Raw genomic sequence first — 19674 nt, forward strand, 5'->3', positions numbered from 1 at the left:
AGCCCCCGCAGAGGTCCCGACACACTGCTCTGCCCGGCGACATCACTCCTGGAGTAATTTCCGGGTATCGCGGTTCTCCCGCGCTGTGATTGGCCAGAGCAGGAATGACGTCACTCCCGGAAGTCGCCGGCAATGGCACGACAGCTGAAGCAACGGCATGAACGTGCCATTGCTTCAGTGGGCATGTGCCGATGATGTCGGCACATGCTGATACAGGGGATATAGGAGATATCCACGGTAGCTACAGGTAAGCCTTATTATATATATTTAACTAAATTTAATTTGGTAATAAATTCAATTAAATTTAACCACTTGCCAACCGCTGCACGCCGATATACGTCGGTATAATGGCAGCGGTGGGCAAATAGGCGTACCTGTACGTCCCCTTTAGTTGGCAGGTACAGCGTGACCGTGCCCACGGGACCGGCGGACTTGATGTCCGCCGGTCTCCCGGAGCCGCAGAACGGGGAAGTGCCTATGTAAGCAAGGCATTTCCCCGTTCTGCCTTGTGACATGACAGAGATCTACTGCTCCCTGTCATCGAGAGCGGTAATCGATGTCATGTCAGTGGTAGCCCATCCCCCCCCCCAGTTAGAATCACTCCCTAGGACACACTTAACCTCTTCATCTCCCCCTAGTGTTAACCCCTTCCCTGCCAGTGTCATTTACACAGTAATCAAAGCATTTTTATAGCACTGATCGCTGTATAAATGACAATGGTCCCAAAATAGTGTCAAAAGTGTCCGATGTGTCCACCATAATGTCGCAGTTCCAATAAAAATCGCAGATCGCCACCATTACTAATAAAAAAAAATTAATAATAAAAATGCCATAAAACTATACCCTATTTTGTAGACGCTATAACTTTTGCGCAAACCAATCAATATGCGCTTACTGCGATTTTTTTTTTTTACCAAAAATATGTAGAAGAATACATATCGGCCTAAACTGAGGAAAAAATTTGTTTTTTTATATATTTTTGGGGGATATTTATTATAGCAAAAAGTAAAAAATATTGCTTTTTTTTCAAAATTGTCTCTATTTTTTTTGTTTACAGCGCCAAAAATAACAGCAGAGGTGATCAAATACCACCAAAAGAAAGCTCTATTTGTGGGGGGAAAAAAGGACGTCAATTTTGTTTGGGTGCAATGTCGCACGACCGCGCAATTGTCAGTTAAAGCGACGCAGTGCCGAAGTGCTCTGGTCAGGAAGAAGGTAAAATCTTCCGGGGCTGAAGCGGTTAAATTTGCTAATTTATATCTTTTTACTGCCAACATTTTCCTGTCACTGGCATTTACTGGCAGGGGAAAAGTGCCCGTTTTTTACTGACTGCCAGTAAAAATACGGATGGTTGGCAACACTGACAATGAAAATCTGTAGCATTGGGCAGAAGGGTTTCCAGCGCTGTGAACGGTGACCACATACAAAACATAAGAAGTTTCACAGAGACTTACTTGAACTCCGGAGTGAGAACTAAATCTTCCTTGTCATTTCTGTAAACTAGTTTGGCCTCTTTCACAATTTGTTTTTTCTTTTTAGTTAATTTGCAGCCTGTTGTGAACGGCATAAGTGTGTAAGAGCCGACTCCGAGCTCGCCCTTCCAGACAAAGGCCTGCTGGCAGAGAATGAGATATCAGATATATACTGGCCGACACAGACCTACACTGGTCTCATTTTAAAAGCTGAAATCCAGGAAGATATAAAAGACACAAATTAATTTAGTTCTGTAATCAAGACATGTATTTTATTTAAGTGCAAGCAGTGTAAGTATCGGGAATACAATTTGATATCAGTTTCTTGCAGTCCCTGTACAGCAGAACTCAAGCTGGGACTTGGAGCAGCTACAAAAGAAGACAATTAATTTGGTGATGAAGCATGCTGATAAGAGTAGAAAGCAGAGTGCTAGGGAGATAAGTTCATCACTGTGCTGCATCTCCTTAGGCTGTGGCAAATCCATGTCCAGTCTGAGGCAGATCCTTGATAGCTTGGGCTCAGAGGAAGTGGGCTGAATGATGGTGGCCAGGCTAAGGCCATTTAGTGGTGGAAAAAAAAGTACTGTGAGTGCAGTGCCAGATTGAAAGTAGGAATTGCAGCCAAAGTTTCTTGTTTTATTTTTTATTTTTTCACTGGAATTCTGCTATAGCCACTTCCAGTCCGGGCATTTTCTGGTACTTTTTATTTACATGCAACAATCAGTATTGTTTGCTAGGAAATGACTTACAATCCACAAAAAATATATATTTTTTTTAAAGCAGAGACCCTAGAGAATAAATTGGTGGGCTTTGCAATTTTTTTTTATGGCACATGGTATTTGCGCAGCGCTTTTTTAAACACAATTTTTTGGGACAAAATAAACTTTTTGGAATTTTAATGCAAAAAAACAAAAACAAAACAAAAACAAAAAAAAAAAACACAATACATCCGGGGGTTCTTTTGTATGTTGAAAGGCCAATACAAGCTTTGCGGATGTCTGATGGTGTATAGCAATGGTTCTCAACTCCTGTCCTCAGGACCCACTAACAGGCCAGGTTTGAAAGATAACTGAAATACATCACAGGTGATATCATTTGCTGCTCAGTGATTGCAGTATTCTAGTCTGCATCTCCGCATGGTAATACTTAAAATCTGGCCTGTTTGTGGGTCCTGAGGACAGGAGTTGAGAACCACTGGTGTATAGGAACCTTTTGCTCGAATCACTGCTTTTGACATGTAAGTTTTTTTGTATACTTTGATATAAGCTTTATATATCCTGTCAGATGTATGCTATAAGATATATCTCTGTATTTCATATATTTACATCGTATATTGTACTTTTCAGAAATGGCAAATTGTCCCTAAGGAAGATTATATATTTAATTATTTCGAAACGCGTCGGACTCTCACTCATGGATGAGGAGCATCTATGTAGTGGGATTTTTTTGCCATCATTGTAATATATTGTATTTGTGTCATTTATCTGTTTGATTTCCTATAAGATTGGTTTTTAAACTTTTTTGTACTAATAGAATCAATATAATTCTTTTATACAACCTCTTTATCTAATTCTATTATTGCCCTTAAAATCCCACTCTCTGAGGTCTTTATTGTAAAAACACAATACATAACCCAATTTTTTGTAAAATCTAAAAGATTATGTTACGCCAAAAAGTAAATAGATAACAAACATGTCACGCTTTATAATGGCGACAAAGTACGTAAATTTTACTATCCATAGGCGACGCTTTCAAAGCCTTTATAGGTTACCAATTTAGATTAAGACCCCTTTCACACTTCACACTTCGGCGCTTTACCGCTGTTTAAGTGGCGCTTTTCAACCGTTAGCGGGGCGCTTTTAACCCCCCCGCTAGCGGCCGAAGAAGGGGTTAAAAACACCCGTGTTGCGCCGCTTCCATGCTTTTCAGGCACTTCGGAAGCGCTGCCTATTCATTGCAAAATGTGGTGTATGCAGCGTTCCAAAACCGCCCCAAGGATGCTGCTTGCAGGAATTTTTCCAATGTCCTGCAAGCGCACCACCCCAGTGTGAAAGCACTCGGGCTTTCACATTCAGGCGGCATGGGAGGCAGTTTTCAGGTGCGGTACAGGCGCTATTTCTAGCGCTAAAATGCCTGAAAACTGCCTCAGTATGAAAGGGGTGTTACAAAGGAGGTCTAGTGCTAGAATTACTGCCTATGATCTGACATTTGCAGTAATACCTCACATGTGTAGGACCGTCACGCAAGTTCCCTTTTGCATGCAAACACAGGAGGAAGGGGACACTTAAAAAGATTTTTTCTTTCATTATTAACTTTTTTTTTTTTATACTGTTGCTTTGAAAAAAATGTTGGGATCACTTTTATTGCTGTCACAAGGAGTGTAAACATCTTTGTGACAGCAATAGGCATGTGACAGTTACTCTTTATGGAGAGATCATTTTTTGAATGCTTGCGATTTTTTTTAAATGGCGCCGTTGACACCCGGTTAAACTGGAAGTGATGTCAGGTCATCGCTTCCGGGCTACCATATCAGAGGACCGATCAAACCTGATCCCAGCACACATGCTGGTTGGTCGCTCGGGTCTCGAAGTGGGATGGGAAGAGCCCAAGCAAGCCGCAGAAAGTGACTGGAGGAACTTCCCCACCCACTGCTTTTAAAAGTAGTCCAGTGGCTAGTCAGCCGCTAGGATTGCTTTTACAAAAGAGCCGAGCACTGGCTCTAAAAACGGTACCGGGATGATGTCTGCCGCTGCAGGGATCATGGTATAACCACCTGAAGACCAATGATGCACGGGTATGTTGCTGTTCCGGAAGTGGATAGATGGATCAGGGTAGAATTATGGGAGCACCTATTGCTAAACTGTCTTTTACTGAAGCAGGTTTTGGGGCTGTCATGCTCACCCAGTTTTCACTGCTCATCTTGATGGCCCCAATGCCAGCCTCATTTAACTGCATCTCTTTTTGCTTAGTTTTCAGTGTGGATGGAGAGGGGGGGGGTTTAAAACCCCCTCAGGTTTCTTAATTCTGTTTGTGCCCCCATTCGGGAGATGTCCCTTCACTTTTGTGTCCCAAAGACAAAACAGAAAGTAAACCAAAACCTCTTCAAAGTGATGGGAAATCCCCTCTTAGACGATTGTCACTCAAAGAGTTGTCTCCATTGGAAGATTTCCCCTCACCTTCTGTCTCAGCAACAACGTCTCCAGGATCAAGAAAGGAAAGCTTCATTTGCTCAGTGGGGACACAGATACCAATAAAAACCTTTCCATACTATATCTGAAACTAACAAAAAACATTGGCTGTAGATTTACTTTAACTGCTTCAGCCCCGGAAGATTTTACCCCCTTCCTGACCAGAGCACTTTTTGCGATTCGGCACTGCGTCGTTTTAACTGACAATTGCGCGGCCGTGCGATGTTACACCAAAACAAAATTGACGTCCTTTTTTTTCCCCACAAATAGAGCTTTTTTTTGGTGGTATTTGATCACCTCTGTGGTTTTTATTTTTTGCGCTAAAAACAAAAAAAGAGCAACAATTTCTTTAAAAAAAGCAATATTTTTTACTTTTGCTATAATAAATATCCCGAAAAAATATATAAAAAAAACAATTTTTTTCCTCAGTTTAGGACGATACGTATTCTACATATTTTTGATAAAAAAAAAAAAAAAAAATCGCAATAAGCATATATTGATTGGTTCGCGCAAAAGTTATAGCATCTACAAAATAGGGGATAGATTTATGGCATTTTTATTATTTTTTTTTTTTTATTAGTGATGGCCGCGATCTGCGATTTTTATCTGCGATATTATGGTGGACACATTGGACACTTTTGACACTATTTTAGGACCATTGTCATTTATACAGTGATCAGTGCTATAAAAATGCACTGATTACTGTGTAAATAACACTGGCAGGGAAGGGGTTAAACACTAGGGGCCGATCAAGGGGTTAAGTGTGTCCTAGGGAGTGATTCTAACTGTGGGGGGGATGGGCTACCACTGACATGACAGTGATCACTGCTCCCGATGACAGGGAGCAGTAGATCTTTGTCATGTCACTAGGCAGAACAGGGAAATGCCTTGTTTACATAGGCATCTCCCCGTTCTGCCTCTCCGTGACACGATTGCGGGACACCGACGGACATCAAGTCCGCGGGACCCACGGGCACAGTCACGCTGTACGCAGCAGGCGCGTGCCCGCCCACTAGCCCTGCAAATTAAAGGGGATGTTCAGGTACGCCCATTTGCACACTGCTGCCATTGTGCCGACGTATATCGGCGTGCGGCAGTCGGCAAGTGGTCAAGCATACATCTAAAGTAGAATTTTAGGTAAAACACAGAACGGATCTAGCACCTTGAGGCGATTCAGTTCGCATTTGCAGCGCTTTACAAATCATTCATTCATTCATAAAACTTTTTTTTTTTTCATTTTGGATAAAGTAGGTAAGTAGATATAACCCGTCAGTTTATATTTTGCCATCTGTGTCCCATTTGGGAGATTTACCTTCACTTCCTATTCCATAGCCAAAAACAGGAAGTGAGAGTTAGTTAATCCCTGAAAATTAAGGGAATTCCTTGGGGACCCCCCCCCCCCAGGTCACCATAATCAGTGTCCCCATTGGAAAATTTCCTTTCTATTACTTTTCTGGGGATTTTCTTTTACTTTTACTTTCACTTTCAATGATAATGGTAAACAGGACAAATAGAGAGGAGGAATCTCCCTAATGGGGCCACAGACAGCAATAAAAACAGGGGGTTCTAACCCTAGAAATTCTGGATGAACCCCCTGCACACTATATACCCTCTCTAGCCAACTTTGCAATAAAAAAAAAACTGGGATTTTTAGTTCATACATACTGTACATTGTAATACATGTTTAATCTGGCCAACTGCGTCAAAGTAATCTCTCTCTGGCCAGACCTACTCTGCTCTGACACTTCAAATGCTACTGTGGACACAATGCCAACATGGAGCAAACATACACACAATGGGGGAGAGCTACTAGATCCAGCTACTGGGATTTGAGCACAGGTATATCTTGTTTCTGTTGTATTTCAGGTCCGTGACCAGACCTGAACCTAGTAGCTCTCCTCCATGTATTGCAATGTATGTGTGAACTAAAAATACTTTTTTTTGCAAAGTTTGCTAGAAAGAGTACATAGCAGTGAGGGTTCATCCAGTATTTTAGTGTTAAAATGATTGTAAGGCTTTGTTTTTTTTTTTTAAACAACAAACATGTCATACTTACCTCCACTGTGCAGTTCGTTTTGCGCAGAGTGGCCCCGATTCTCGACTTTTGGGGTCCCCTGGTGGCGCTGGTAGCCCCTTCCTGCATCGTATAACCCTCTAGGAGAAGTGCTCTCCCTGGGGGGTTACTTTGCGGGCGCGCTCCTGAGTCTAGCATTCGGCGTCCATAGACTGCTGGGGGGGGGGGGATTTTGGCGGCACAGTGGTGTAGAGGGTAGCACTTTTGCCTAGCAGTAAGAAGGGTCGCTGGTTCAAATCTCGACCACGACACAACCTGCCTGGAGTTTGCATGTTCTCCCTGTGTCTGCGTGGGTTTCCTCCGGGTACTCCGGTTTCCTCCCACACTCCAAAGACATGCTGGTAGGTTAATTGGATCCTGTCTAAATTGTCCCCAGTATGTATGAATGTGAGTTAGGGACCTTAGAGTGTCAGCTCCTTGAGGGTAGGGACTGATGTGAATGTACAATGTATATGTAAAGCGCTGTGTAAATTGATGGCGCTATATAAGTACCTGAAATAAATAAATAAATACTGGGAGGAGGGAGAATTTATACTTGGGGGGTAAGCATGTAGATTAGTGCTCAATTTGCTTTTTGGGGGCGATTTTTGCTGACACATAATGCTCATACATCTTGGAGGGGGTGCAGTTTGGCGCGTTCGCCCAGGGCTCTAAATAACCTTGTCCCGGCACTGGTTCCTGGACTTACAGAATTCTATTTTCTCTCAATGCAAATAAACTGACCACACCTAAATGCAGGAAAGCGCTCAGTGTGAATGGCACCATGAAAAAATATTGGCATGCCTTATATGCATTTAGTAATGTCCACTAAACACATATAAATGGAGGATTGCTGCTGCCCGTGTGAATGGAGTCTTTAGACTAAATTATGTAACAATAAACCCCATGAATGAAGGCAGAAAAGAAGCTGATTAACATGCAGTAATGGATATTAGCTGCAATGAGAATACAGCAGTAAAACGTGGACCCTTTGTAAACTTCTCCTTTTTCCTCCCTTTTTGATCTGTTAAAGCTAAGTTTCAGGTGGGAGGAATACGATATCATTATCAAGGTGCTTCCTAACTGGTAATGAGCTTGGGCATGTTCAGATCCATCCAAGCAAACCCACCAGGAAGGTGTCACTGTACTGGGCCAATTATCTGCGGCTGGCTCATTCCTTGCCCCCACAGCCCCATATTTACAATGGGCACGTATACATGCAGCTGCGGAGTGGGGAATGCCTCGGCCACTTAAAGTGACACTAAAGGTTCCAGTTTTTTATTTTAAAAATAACAAACATGTCATACTTACCTCAACTGTGCAGCTCGTTTTGCACAGAGTGGCCTGAACCTGCTCTTCTGGGGTCCCTCGGCGGCTCTCGCGACTCCTCCCCGCATCAGATAACCCCTTAGGAGAAGCACTCTCCCGGGGGGTTAACTTGCGGGCGCACTCCCGAGTCCAGCATTCGCCGTTCACTGACGCCGGATGCAGGACTCGGCCCCGCCCCCCAGGCGGCCGTGTCATTGGATTTGATTGACAGCAGCGGGAGCCAATGGCTGTGCTGCTATCAATCTATTCAATCAAGAGTCAAGGACCCCAGGCAGAGAGAGAGCGCGTCCCCGTGGGACAAGTTTGAGGGTTCAGGTGAGTAAAACAGGGGGGGGGGAGGGGGCGGTCACTGAAAGGTGTTTTTTCACCTTAATGCATAGGATGCATTAAGGTGAAAAAACACTAACCTTTACAACCCCTTTAAGATTGGCCCAGTACAGCGACAGCTTCCTGGTGGGCTTGCTTGGGTGGGTTCAGTCTGGGATCCAAACACGCCTGAGCTCATCCCTGTTTTAGACCTTGTGCCAAAACTCTATCTATAACTATTATTCCAGGTGAGCGGGATACAAAGCAAGCACTCACCTCTTTATTCCGCACTTCTGTGAAAGAGATGAGCTGAGGATCTCCTTTTCCATCGCTTTCCTTTAATACATACAGAGCTGTGTCCACTGACATCCATTGGGAAGGTTTTCCTAAAAAAAAAAAAAAAAAAAACAGTTAATTTTCTAATGTGAAATGTCAAATTATTTTTTTCTTTATTACCCCCCCAGCCACCCAATTAGCAAAAAAAGTCCTAACGTAGTACATACCCTGTCCACAATCCAGTACTACACTGTGCATCCTCCTGCAGACCTGGCCACAGGCTCCCCTTCTGAGCTGAATGATATCCACCCAAACCCCTTCCTGTGATCCCGAGGCATCATCGGGACACCCAACAGGGATCTTCACCAAGCCGGCCTGAACTCACAGGAAACTGATGTAGAAAACAGTATCCACTCCACTACATGAGCACCCTCCTCTACATGACTAGGGACCGTCTGCAGAAGGAAAAAGAGGACCCCAAGACCTTATGTTCTCAGGCTGGAGACAGCTCCAAAAAAAGTACATATAAAATGTTGAAAATAGAATTGCGGCGGTAGAAAGTGCTCCAGTGGGGTGAAAGGAGAAGGGCTGCCCAGCCTGGAGTTGGGTTTTAGAAAGAATATGTAATGGTTTTGCATATACTGAATCTCTTTCAGGCTCCTTTTTTATGGTTCCCAGTTTCTTCATACCTCCTGGTGTATAAAGCCCGTTGTTCACAGAGCTCAATAGCTTAAGCTATGATTTACACACACAAGTGAATGAGACAGATTCCTCCCCATCCCACAGAAAGATTCAGTTAAAGCGGAGTTCCACACAAAAATGGAACTTCCGCTTTTCGGAACCCCCCCCCCCCTCCGGTCACATTTGGCACCTTTCAGGGGGGAGGGGGGTGCAGATACCTGTCTAAGACAGGTATTTGCATCCACTTCCGGCATAGACTCCCATGGGAGTCTATGCCTCTTCCTGTCCCTCCGCGCTGTCTCCTGGGAAACACACAGCTCCCAGGAGATAGCGGGGACCATCCAGATCGCGCAGCGCGACTCGCGCATGCGCAGTAGGGAACTGGGAAGTGAAACCGCAAGGCTTCACTTCCTGATTCCCTCACCTAGGATGGCAGCGGCAGCTGCTGAGAACCAAGCGGGTTCTCGGCGTCCCCTGCCGACATCGCTGGACCCTGGGACAGGTAAGTGGCCATTTAATTAAAGTCAGCAGCTGCAGTATTTGTAGCTGCTGGCTTTTAATATTTTTTTTTTTTGGCGGTGTGGGTGGACCCCCGCTTTAAGGATTTCAATCAGAGACAGTGTGTCTGAAAGAAGACAACATCTGCCTAACATGGCAATTCTCTACTGAACAATTGTTTGTCCAGCAGCCTTTAATCAATGTCTAAGACCCCTTTTACACCGAGGGCGTTTTGCAGGCGCTATAGCGTTAAAAATAGCACCTGCAATCCGCCCTCAAACAGCTGCAGCATTGTCTCCAGTGTGAAAGCCCGAGGGCTTTCACACCAGAGCGCTGCGCTGGCAGGACGGGAAAAAAGTCTTGCCAGCAGCTTCTTTGGAGCGGTGAAGGAGCGGTGTGTTTACCGCTCCTCCACCGCTGCTCCCCATTGAAATCAATGGGGCAGCGCTGGGATACCGCCGGCAAAACGCCGCCATTGCGGCACATTGTGGGCGGTTTTAACCCTTTCTCGGCCGCTAGCAGGGGTAAAAGCGCCCCGCTAGCGGCCGAAATACGCCGCTAATCCGACGGTAAAACGCCGCTAAAAATATCGGCGTTTTACCGCCGACGCTATGGACGGCCCGGTGTGAAAGGGCTCTTAATCAATGTCTAAGACCCCTTTCACACTGGGGTGCTTTGCAGCGCTACAGCGCTAAAAATAGCGCCTGCAAAGCTCCCTGAAAGAGCCGCTGCTGTCTCTCCAATGTGAAAGCCCCAAGGGCTTTCACACTGGAGCGGTGCGCTGGCAGGATGGTAAAAAAAAGTCCTGCTAGCAGCATCTTTGGAGCGGTGAAGGAGCGGTGTATACACCGCTCCTGCCCATTGAAATCAATAAGGCAGCGCGGCTATACCGCCGGCATAGCGCTGCTCCAGCAGCGCTTTGCGGTGGTTTTAACCCTCTCGGCCGCTAGCGGGGGTAAAAGCGCCCCGCTAGCGGGGGAATACCCCCCAAATACGACGGTAAATCCCTGCCCCAGTGTGAAAGGGGTCTAATACATAACTGAATGAAAATGGTATTCAAAAAGTTCATATAGTAATTTTTTGCACACCCTTTATTTTGTTCAATGTTTTTTTTTTTTTTTTAACCAAATGCCTTTAGCTTTGTAGCTGCAGGCCAGAAATGTTTTCTTCTGGTACCCTAAATTGACTTGTCATAAAACTTTGTTCTATTAGTTACATAAGCTCATGACTAAGCACCATATCTGGTGTGAAACGCGTCAGCAGCTGTGCAGTTAGTCTGTATTGCCCTGTGATGCTTTGATATTCATTTTTTAATAAAGGTGAACTTTTTTGGACTGCGACTATCCAGCATTCTATTGTTCCCTACATAAGCTCAATGGTTTAAAAAAAATTACCAATAATGTGAAAAAAAATCAGCTCAGTCATATATGAAAATCGCAGGGTCAATTTTGGTCAGATGCCAATTAACTTGCCACAGTGTCTTTAAAGTGATTGTAAAGTCAGAAGGCTTTTTATCTTCATGCATTCCCCCCTCAGCCCCCCAATAGTTACCCGAGCCCCATATCTATCCAGCGATGTCAACGAGTGCCTCGGCCGGCCCGGGACTGTCCCTCCTGATGGGCAGAGACATAGCAGCGGCGTCATTGGCTCCCGCTGCTGTCAATCAAAGTCAGTCAGCCAATGAGGAGAGAAAGGGGGCGGGCTGTGTTGTGGCTCCGTGTCTGAGTGGACACACAGAGCTGCATCACAGCTTGGGTACCCTCATATCAAGCTGCTTGCTGTGGGGGCATTTACCAGGAGGGAGGGGCCAGGAGCGCCCACAAGGGACCCAAAAAGAGGAGGCTCGGGGCTGCTCTGTGCAAAACCAACTGCACAGAGGAGGTAAGTATAACGTGTTTGTTATTTTTTTTTTTTAAACAAGACTTTACAATCACTTTAAATTATGGGAGGAAATTGGAAGAGCTTAAAGTGGTTGTAAACCTCAGACATGAAATATGAACAAAGCATATCCTTATATAGCAGGGATCTTCAAACTACGGCCCTCCAGGTGTTGTGGAACTACACATCCCATGAGCCATTGTGAAACTCTGACATTCACAGACATGACAAGGCATGATGGGAATTGTAGTTCCTGAACAACTGGAGGGCCGTATTTGAAGACCCCTGCTCTATAGTGGGCACTTGTCTCAATCCAGAGCACCAAGTGTCATTTCTGTCTGCCGCCTCGTTCCTCTGCTATCAACATGAGTCACTTCTGACAAGTTTTCCTGACACCAAGAGAAAAATGGTGGCAGGGGAGGGACCTCCAGCTGATTGACAGCCTCAGCTCTGTTCCTGTGTGCTGTGTGAAGGGGGGGGGGTGTGTCTCTTCCCTCCAATCAGCTCTCAGACCTCTCCTCACTGATGTAACTTCAGCTCTCCGCCCCCTGCTTTTCAGAGCCGAAAGATCCTGTGTACATTCTGCACTTTTAATGACTGTAGGGGAAAGATGGTTATCGATAAACAGGTATAACTTATGTAGGAGGATTTGTTTCATCTCTGTGTATCACCTGAGGCCAGTCACTTTACAGAGTATATGTAAGGGTTTTACAACCACTGTAAGGAAATCCACACAGCCACGGGACGAACATGCAAACTCAATGTAGATATTTGTTTTTACGGGGAAGCAAATCCAGCACTGAAAAATCACTGACTGTATGAGTGAATATGATATCTATTACACTTACCTTCAACCCTGCTGAGATTTAAGGGTTTAATTGTCAAATAGACTGTCGTCTTCAGAGGAAGTTGCAGCTTATAGTGATGGCTAACGATTCCGGAGTCTTCAAGGAAAAAACATCCTTTTAACTGAGAACTCTGCCATTCCTGAAATCACATAAACATACAGCTAAAGTGGATGCAAACCCAAAAAGTGAAGATTTGCTTTCTTATAGGTAACATCTAGAAATGTTAAATTGTGGCCTAAAAAAAAATGTAACCTTTGTCTTGGATTCCTCCTACAAAAATAGGTGGCCTGTGCCTAGGCATTCCTGTTCTGTGGCCTCCTAGCTGTATATCTACAGTATGAGATCATCTAAGACAGGGGGGGTCACACTCAATTTCATCAAAGGCTGTATCAGCATTATGGTTGCCCTCAAGGGGCTGGTTGTATCTGTAGAACTAGATTTCCACAGCACCCCTAACCCCCCCCTTACATTGGATGTCAAGAGCCCCCCAAAATCATAAAGACGGGGTTTAAAGAACCAACACTCACTATTTGTTACCACCACACTGGGTAACAATCAACATGCCCATGTGGTGCCCCTAAAAATGCAGAGTCACCAGTACATGGTGTGGTCTCCGTGCCTAGATACAATAACTATAAAAAGGTAATACAGGGGGAAGAGACCCACTGAGAAGAGACACGGGCGGACCAAGCTGCTTAAAGGGGTTGTAAAGGTAAAAATGTTTTCACCTTAATGCATTCTATGCATTAAGGTGAACAAAACTTCCGACAATACTGCCGGACCCCAGCCCCCCCGTTTTACTTACCTGACCCCTGAAAGTCAGCCGCTCGCTCCCGACATCCATTTCGTCGCTCAGCCTGGCCGCTGATTGGCTACAGTGGATGGATTGAAAGCAGCGCAGCCATTGGCTCGCGCTGCTGCCAATCACATCCAATGACGCGGCGCACCGGGGGGCGGGGCCGAGTGATACAGTGAGCGGCTATATCCGCCGGCTGTATCACGGGAGCGCGCCCGCAAGAACTAACCACCATGCGAGGGAGCTCGCAGTAAGGTGGTTAGTTCTTGCGGGGAGGAGCTGAAACAGCCGCCGAGGGACCCCAGAAGACCAGGTTCAGGGCCACTCTGTGCAAAACGAGCTGCACAGTGAAGGTAAGTATAACATGTTTGTTATTTTTTTTTTTTTTTAAATTACCTTTACAACCCCTTTAATAAGGGATCGTTTTATTACAAAAATTTAGTTTAATACAAAAAAAGCCAAAACCAGGTACCCATCACCAACACCAAGATCATATTAAAATTAGACAACGTTGTCTGTTTAGGAGCAGCTGCGTCACGCTACCATCATGCATGCACACATCTATAACCCAAGCAGATGGCTAAATATAATGTGATTGTATTAATGGACTAGACTTAAGATCCCGGTGACATGCACCATAAGGAAAAATGTCCGTCCTATCACTAAGTTTGGTTAAGTAAATCTCCTTCAGGGGGATAGCTTGGTTAGGGGATGGTTTGTTGAATCTAATTGCTAATCCCACAGGAACAGCTTTGATTGAAATTGTGGCCTGGTATTGCTGCAAGTATGGAAAAGTGTCAAAACTCCACAAAAAGTAACCAGTCCAGAGGCACAAGTAAAGTCCAAAGTTAGATTGAATGCTTTCACTGAAAATCTCACTGTTGGATAGCAGTAGCCAGTTGACACTATAATGAGGCAGGCTAACACAGGCTGTAGTATGGCAAGATACAAGGAGCAAAGTAGAGGAGGCAAATAGAGGACCGAAAGGTCCGCTCACCCGACCATATATGGAAAGATATGGTTACAGTCCAGGTAGGTACCTCGTCGTTTTTGGCTCCATAAATCTGTAGATGCCGTCCTGTATGCTCCATTTCCGAGCGGGGTCCGTAGGGCTCCAGTGAGTAGCTGCCGTCAGCACTGTGATACTAGTCTAGTCCATTAATACGATCACATTATATTTAGCAATCTGCTTGGGTTATAGATGTGTGCATGCATGATTGTAGCGTGACGCAGCTGCTCTTAAACAGACAACGTTGTCTACTTTTCATGTGATCTTGGTTTTGGTGATGGGTAGCTGGTTTTGGCTTTTTTTGTATTAAACTAAATTTTTGTCCCTTATTAAGCAGCTTGGTCTGCCCGTGTCTCTTCTCAGTGGGTCTCTTCCCCCTGTATTACCTTTTTATAGTTAACCCCCCCCCTCACCATCATAAGTCAAGGGTCCCCCACCCTCCCTTACATCACAGTGCACCCCACTTACATTGTGCTACTGCAAAGCTGGGAAGCAAAAATTGCAGGGTCTGAAGGAGGACCAGAGGAGGGCTGGAGTCAGCTCCCGGAGTCTGCTGAATGCTGAGATTAGGGGAGGTGGAGACGAGTGTGTGCTTTGGCTGCACACAGAGGTGCAGAATCTGTAGGAGGAGTTCTGCCCTCCTCTCTGCTGCTGGCAATGGGAGGGGGCAAAGATGAGCCTCTCCGTGGACGAGTTCTGCCCTTCTCTAACAAGACTGCTGAGACAAGGTGGGGGGTGGAGACGAGGCGAGTGCTGCAGGAGAGATGCGAGGGCCACATGAAATGGCCTGGAGGGCTGGATTCGGCCCCCGGGCCTTGTGTTTGACGCATGTGATCTAAGACATTGCTGCCTCTGACTGTTATTGTTCACAAAGGCTTCAGCTTATATAAGAGCAGTGCGAACAGCAGGCTTTTACAAAGCATTTGCAGAGCTTTCAGTAAGATTTGTTGAAGTCTTTAAAAGTACCATTCAGCTGTAGTTTGTAAATGTTGAAGATAGAGCTTAACCCCTTCGCGACAACCATACGCAAATTTGCATTCATGGCTTGAAGGGGTTATACCAGGGGGAGGTCTGCAGCTGCGCACATCACCCCGGCACTGTTTTTCAGAGCCAGTGGTTGGCTTTTTAGTGATAACAACCGATGTGGCTAAAAGCCGCTCGGCTGTCAGCCTAAAGGAGCGAGAGGGAACATCCCCCCCTCCCGCCACCTTCCGCCGCTCTTCCCGGGCCTCCAGGCCCACCGGGAGACCCAAGCCACCACTCGGCGCGTCCGCCGCCTAGGCTGAGACCCGAACAAAGCCGGATTCTGCTTTGATCTGGTCTCTGATGTAAACTCCCGGAAGCGAAGTCATTTCCGCTTTACTCGGCTGCCAATGATGCCAATTAAAAAAAATGACAGTATTCAGAAATGCAGATTTTGGCGATCTGAATACTTTTAAGTGCAAAGGAGGGATCACGATCCCTCCATAAAGAGTACCTGTCACCACCTATTACTGTCACAAGGAATATTTACATTCCTTGCAACGGCAATAAAAGTGATCAGATTTTTTTTTGTTTGAAGGGACAATGTTAAAAAAATAAATACGAACATTTTTTTTAATTTAAAGCACCCCCGTCCCTGCGTACTCGCGCAGCAAAGAAAACACGTACATAAGTCGCGCCCGCAAATGTAAAACGGTGTTCAAATCACACATGTGAGGTATCGCCGCGATCATCAGAGAGTGAGAGCAATAATTCTAGCACCAGACCTCCTTTGTAACTCTAACCTGGTAACCATTACCTTTAGGCCTATGGAGATTTTTAAGTACCATAGCTTGTTGCCATTCCACGAGTGTGCGCAATTTCAAAGCATGACATGTTCGGTATCTATTTACTCAGCGTAACATCATCTTTCACATTATATAAAGAAAATTGGGCTGACTTTAACGTTTTGTTTTTTTAATTCATAAAAGTGTCTTTTTCCCCAAAAAATTGCATTTGAAACACCGGTGCGCAAATACCGTATAACATAAAAAATTTGCAACGATCGTCATTTTATTCTCTAGGGTCTTTGCTAAAAAATATATATATATAATGTTTGGGGGTTCTAAGTAATTTTCTAGCAAAAAATATGAATTTTAACTTGTAAGCAACAAATGTCAGAATAGGCTAATGATGAAATTCCGCCAGCAAAACTCCGATGAGAGCTTTTTGTTGGAAGAGGCGACCGTGTGTAATGCTCCATCAGTCTTTTGCTGGCGGAATTCCAGCCAGCAAAAGATTGAGAGCAGGTTCTCTATTTTTCGGTCGGGAAAAGTTCCTGTCCGAAAATGCGACTGTCTGTACAAATTCCGACGCACAAAATTCCTACGCATGCTCGGAAGCACTGAACTTCATTTTCTTGGCTCATTGTAGTGTTGCACATCACTGTGTTCTTCACGGTCGAAAGTTCAGAGAACTTTTGTGTGACCGTGTGTATGCAAGGCAAGTTTGAGCGGAATTCCATCAGAAACACCATCCAAGTTTTTTCCGACAGAAAATCCGCTTGTGTGTACGGGGCATTAGGCATGAAAGGGTTCATCAAGAGTTCCGATTGTCACTTTAAACAAGCTGCTAGCAGGCTTCAGCTCTTCTTGAAACTTGTTGCAAACCTGCTAGCAGCATGTTTAAAGTAACAGTCAGTACTCTCATTAAGATCTGTGTTCAACATTTTCAAACTGGGCACTCTAAAGGCTTAGGGAAAGCTGCTCGAAGCTTGCCGAAAGTTTTGCAAAAGCATGCTAAAAGTTTAATAAAAGCTGTTCACACTGCTATTTTACAAGCTGAAGCCCGTTTGAAACACGACTGAATCGGGCTATGCTCTTTGCTTTGCCTAGTGCCCAACCTCCTAGAAATAGCAGCTTTATCTACTGAGTTCCACAACAAACTTGTGTCCACCACTGGAAGAAATTTATATTTTAAAACTGAATTTTGAATTCATGCATGCATTCTGTAATGTGAACACTGGGTGGCAGTGTTCTACCACTGTACAATATATGGAACTTCAGCTGATTAAGCAGTGCAAAAAAAAAAAAAGTTCAAGAATAGAATATTTTCTCTGTGGTTTTTACTGATCAAAAAATTCCAAATACCATAATAATAAGAAGAAGCATGTACATTTATTTTTTGTGTTCCTCACCTAAATATGGTCTCTGCCTCTTCTTTCTGCACAATCAGCTCCAGTTTTAAGAGCAATGCTGTAGAACTGGAGCGGTTAGGTTATCAGTGATTTAAAGGTGGTGAGGGTGGAGAACAAAGCTGGAGCCGTTACTGGAAATGAGAAGGCACCCCAGGAGAGCAGTGACTGGCGCGTTTTCCGCTCGCTCCTTACAACTATTTTATGTGCCTCACACGCGTCCCCCGGGTCACCTTAAGAGGAGCCCGGGCAGTTTGCTCTTTATGGCTTTCATATCAGCAGCTATTATTTTAGGAGGCACACAAAAAAAAATGATATAAAAGAGAAACCCTATTAAAGTCCAAGCGACGTAACGGAAAGCGAAGAGCAATGATCAATAGTAACACTCTACAAATATTGACCCTGGAATCAGGCTCTGAGGTCTCCCCTGTAGGAGACGCTGCGCAAGTGATTTATCAACAGGACTAAAACTAGAGCGCTAAATGAAAATCAATAGAGGTTTAACAAAAAGGGGCCAGCAGCTGGTGAGCACGAGGCATGCAAGGCCTTAAAGTGGACCTGTCACTTGAAAAAACAAACTAACAAAAAAAAAAACAAGACATGATTCTACAAATGAGGGGGCGGAGGAGAATGGTGTTTTTCATTCAGGAAGGTGTAATTGTGCATTTTAAGTTCGAAACTTGAGCCCTCCCGGCCCTATATCAAGGGCCAGCGCTACTACAAGTGACAGTTCAGTTTTTGGTGGATGCTGGAATTAAAGTAGATGCATGTCCTAAATGAATGACATATAATGCGAAAGCACCGTGTATCGTAAAGAGTTGTCATTTTTTTTTTGCTTTTTGTGTTATAAAATACTAGTTTCTGCCTTTTTTCATTCTTTGTTGCATCTAGGTGCTGCTGATCATCTCCCGCGGACTGTTTGCAGCTACTTCATGACTACATGCCCTGCAGCAATGATCTCACAATGATTCTCCGATGCAACAACTACCTTTTACCTCTTTTTATCTATTGGACAGTGCCTTATATACAAAAATTACATTTTGAGAGATTGTGAGTGTATATATATTATATATATATATATATATATATATATATATACACACACACACATATACATACACACATATACATACACACAGGCATATACAACCTTTTTTTTGGGTGTGTAGCGATCTGAAATTGGTTCCTCCCCACAGGCCCAGTGGTATAGTACAAGGCTCAAAATTTAAAGCCCTGAGCTACTAGCCAGGCCTTAAGAGATACTCACCCCAGTAGCCCCACCCAACCTCACCCCTAATTCCGCCCCTAAACACGCCCTCATAGATTATCTCATGAAATGACACCGTTAAGACCCCTTTCACACTGGAGGCGTTTTTCATGCACTACAGCGCTAAATATAGCTCCTGCATAGCGCCTGAAAATAGCCTCAGCTGCAAACCCAGTGTGAAAGCCCGAGTGCTTTCACACTGGGGCGCTGCGCTGGCAGGGCGTCACAAAAAGTCCTGCCAGCAGCTTTTTTGCAGCGGTGTAGGAGCAGTGAATATACCGCTCCTCCACAGCTCCTGCCCATTGAAAACAATGGGGCAACACCGCCATACCGCTGGCAAAGAGCAGCCGCAGCGGTGTTTTGTGGGCGGATTTAACCCTTTTTCGGACGCTAGCGGGGGTTAAAACCGCCCCGCTAGCGGCCGAACAGCGCCACTAAAACGATGGTAAATCGGCGCTAAAAATAGCGCCGCTTTACCGCTGACACCCGGGGCGGCTCAGTGTGAAAGGGGTCTTAATGTTTTATGCAGAATCAGTGCCCATCAGTGCAGCCTAATCAGTGCAGCCTCATCAGTGCAGCCTCATCAGTGTCCATCAGTGCAGCCTCATCAGTACCCATCAGTGCTGCTTTATCAGTGCTGCCTCATCAGTGTCCATCGGTGCAGCCCCATCAGTGTCCATCGGTGCAGCCTCATCAGTGTCCATTGGTGCAGCCTCATCAGTGTCCATCGGTGCAGCCTCATCAGTGTCCATCAGTGCAGCCTCATCAGTGTCCATCAGTGCAGCCTCATCAGTACCCATCTGTGCAGCCTCATCAGTACCCATCAGTGCAGAATATCAGTGCTGCCTTATCAGTGCAGCCTCATCAGTGCCATCTCATCAGTGCAGCCTCATGAGTGGCCATCAGTGCAGCCATATCA

The 19674-nt window shown here is 45.0% G+C and overlaps 1 protein-coding gene across 2 annotated transcripts in view; it reads right to left on the reverse strand.

The window, feature by feature from the left end:
• The window catches only part of EFCAB7 (EF-hand calcium binding domain 7), a 106313-nt gene that overhangs the window by 19859 nt on the left and 66780 nt on the right, over positions 1-19674 (reverse strand). The window contains exons 7-9 of one of the 2 annotated variants that reach the window (XM_073593814.1): positions 12530-12668; positions 8625-8734; positions 1455-1612 (exon numbers count right to left, since the gene is read on the reverse strand). In XM_073593814.1, the coding sequence (XP_073449915.1) occupies positions 1455-1612; positions 8625-8734; positions 12530-12668 (407 nt within the window). Of the gene's footprint in view, positions 1-1454; positions 1616-8624; positions 8735-12529; positions 12669-19674 lie in introns of both variants that reach the window. The other variant, XM_073593813.1, reaches the window with a different exon arrangement.

The sequence above is a fragment of the Aquarana catesbeiana genome, linkage group LG07 (genome assembly GCF_042186555.1).
Source record: "Aquarana catesbeiana isolate 2022-GZ linkage group LG07, ASM4218655v1, whole genome shotgun sequence".
Classification (NCBI taxonomy): Eukaryota; Metazoa; Chordata; class Amphibia; order Anura; family Ranidae; genus Aquarana; species Aquarana catesbeiana.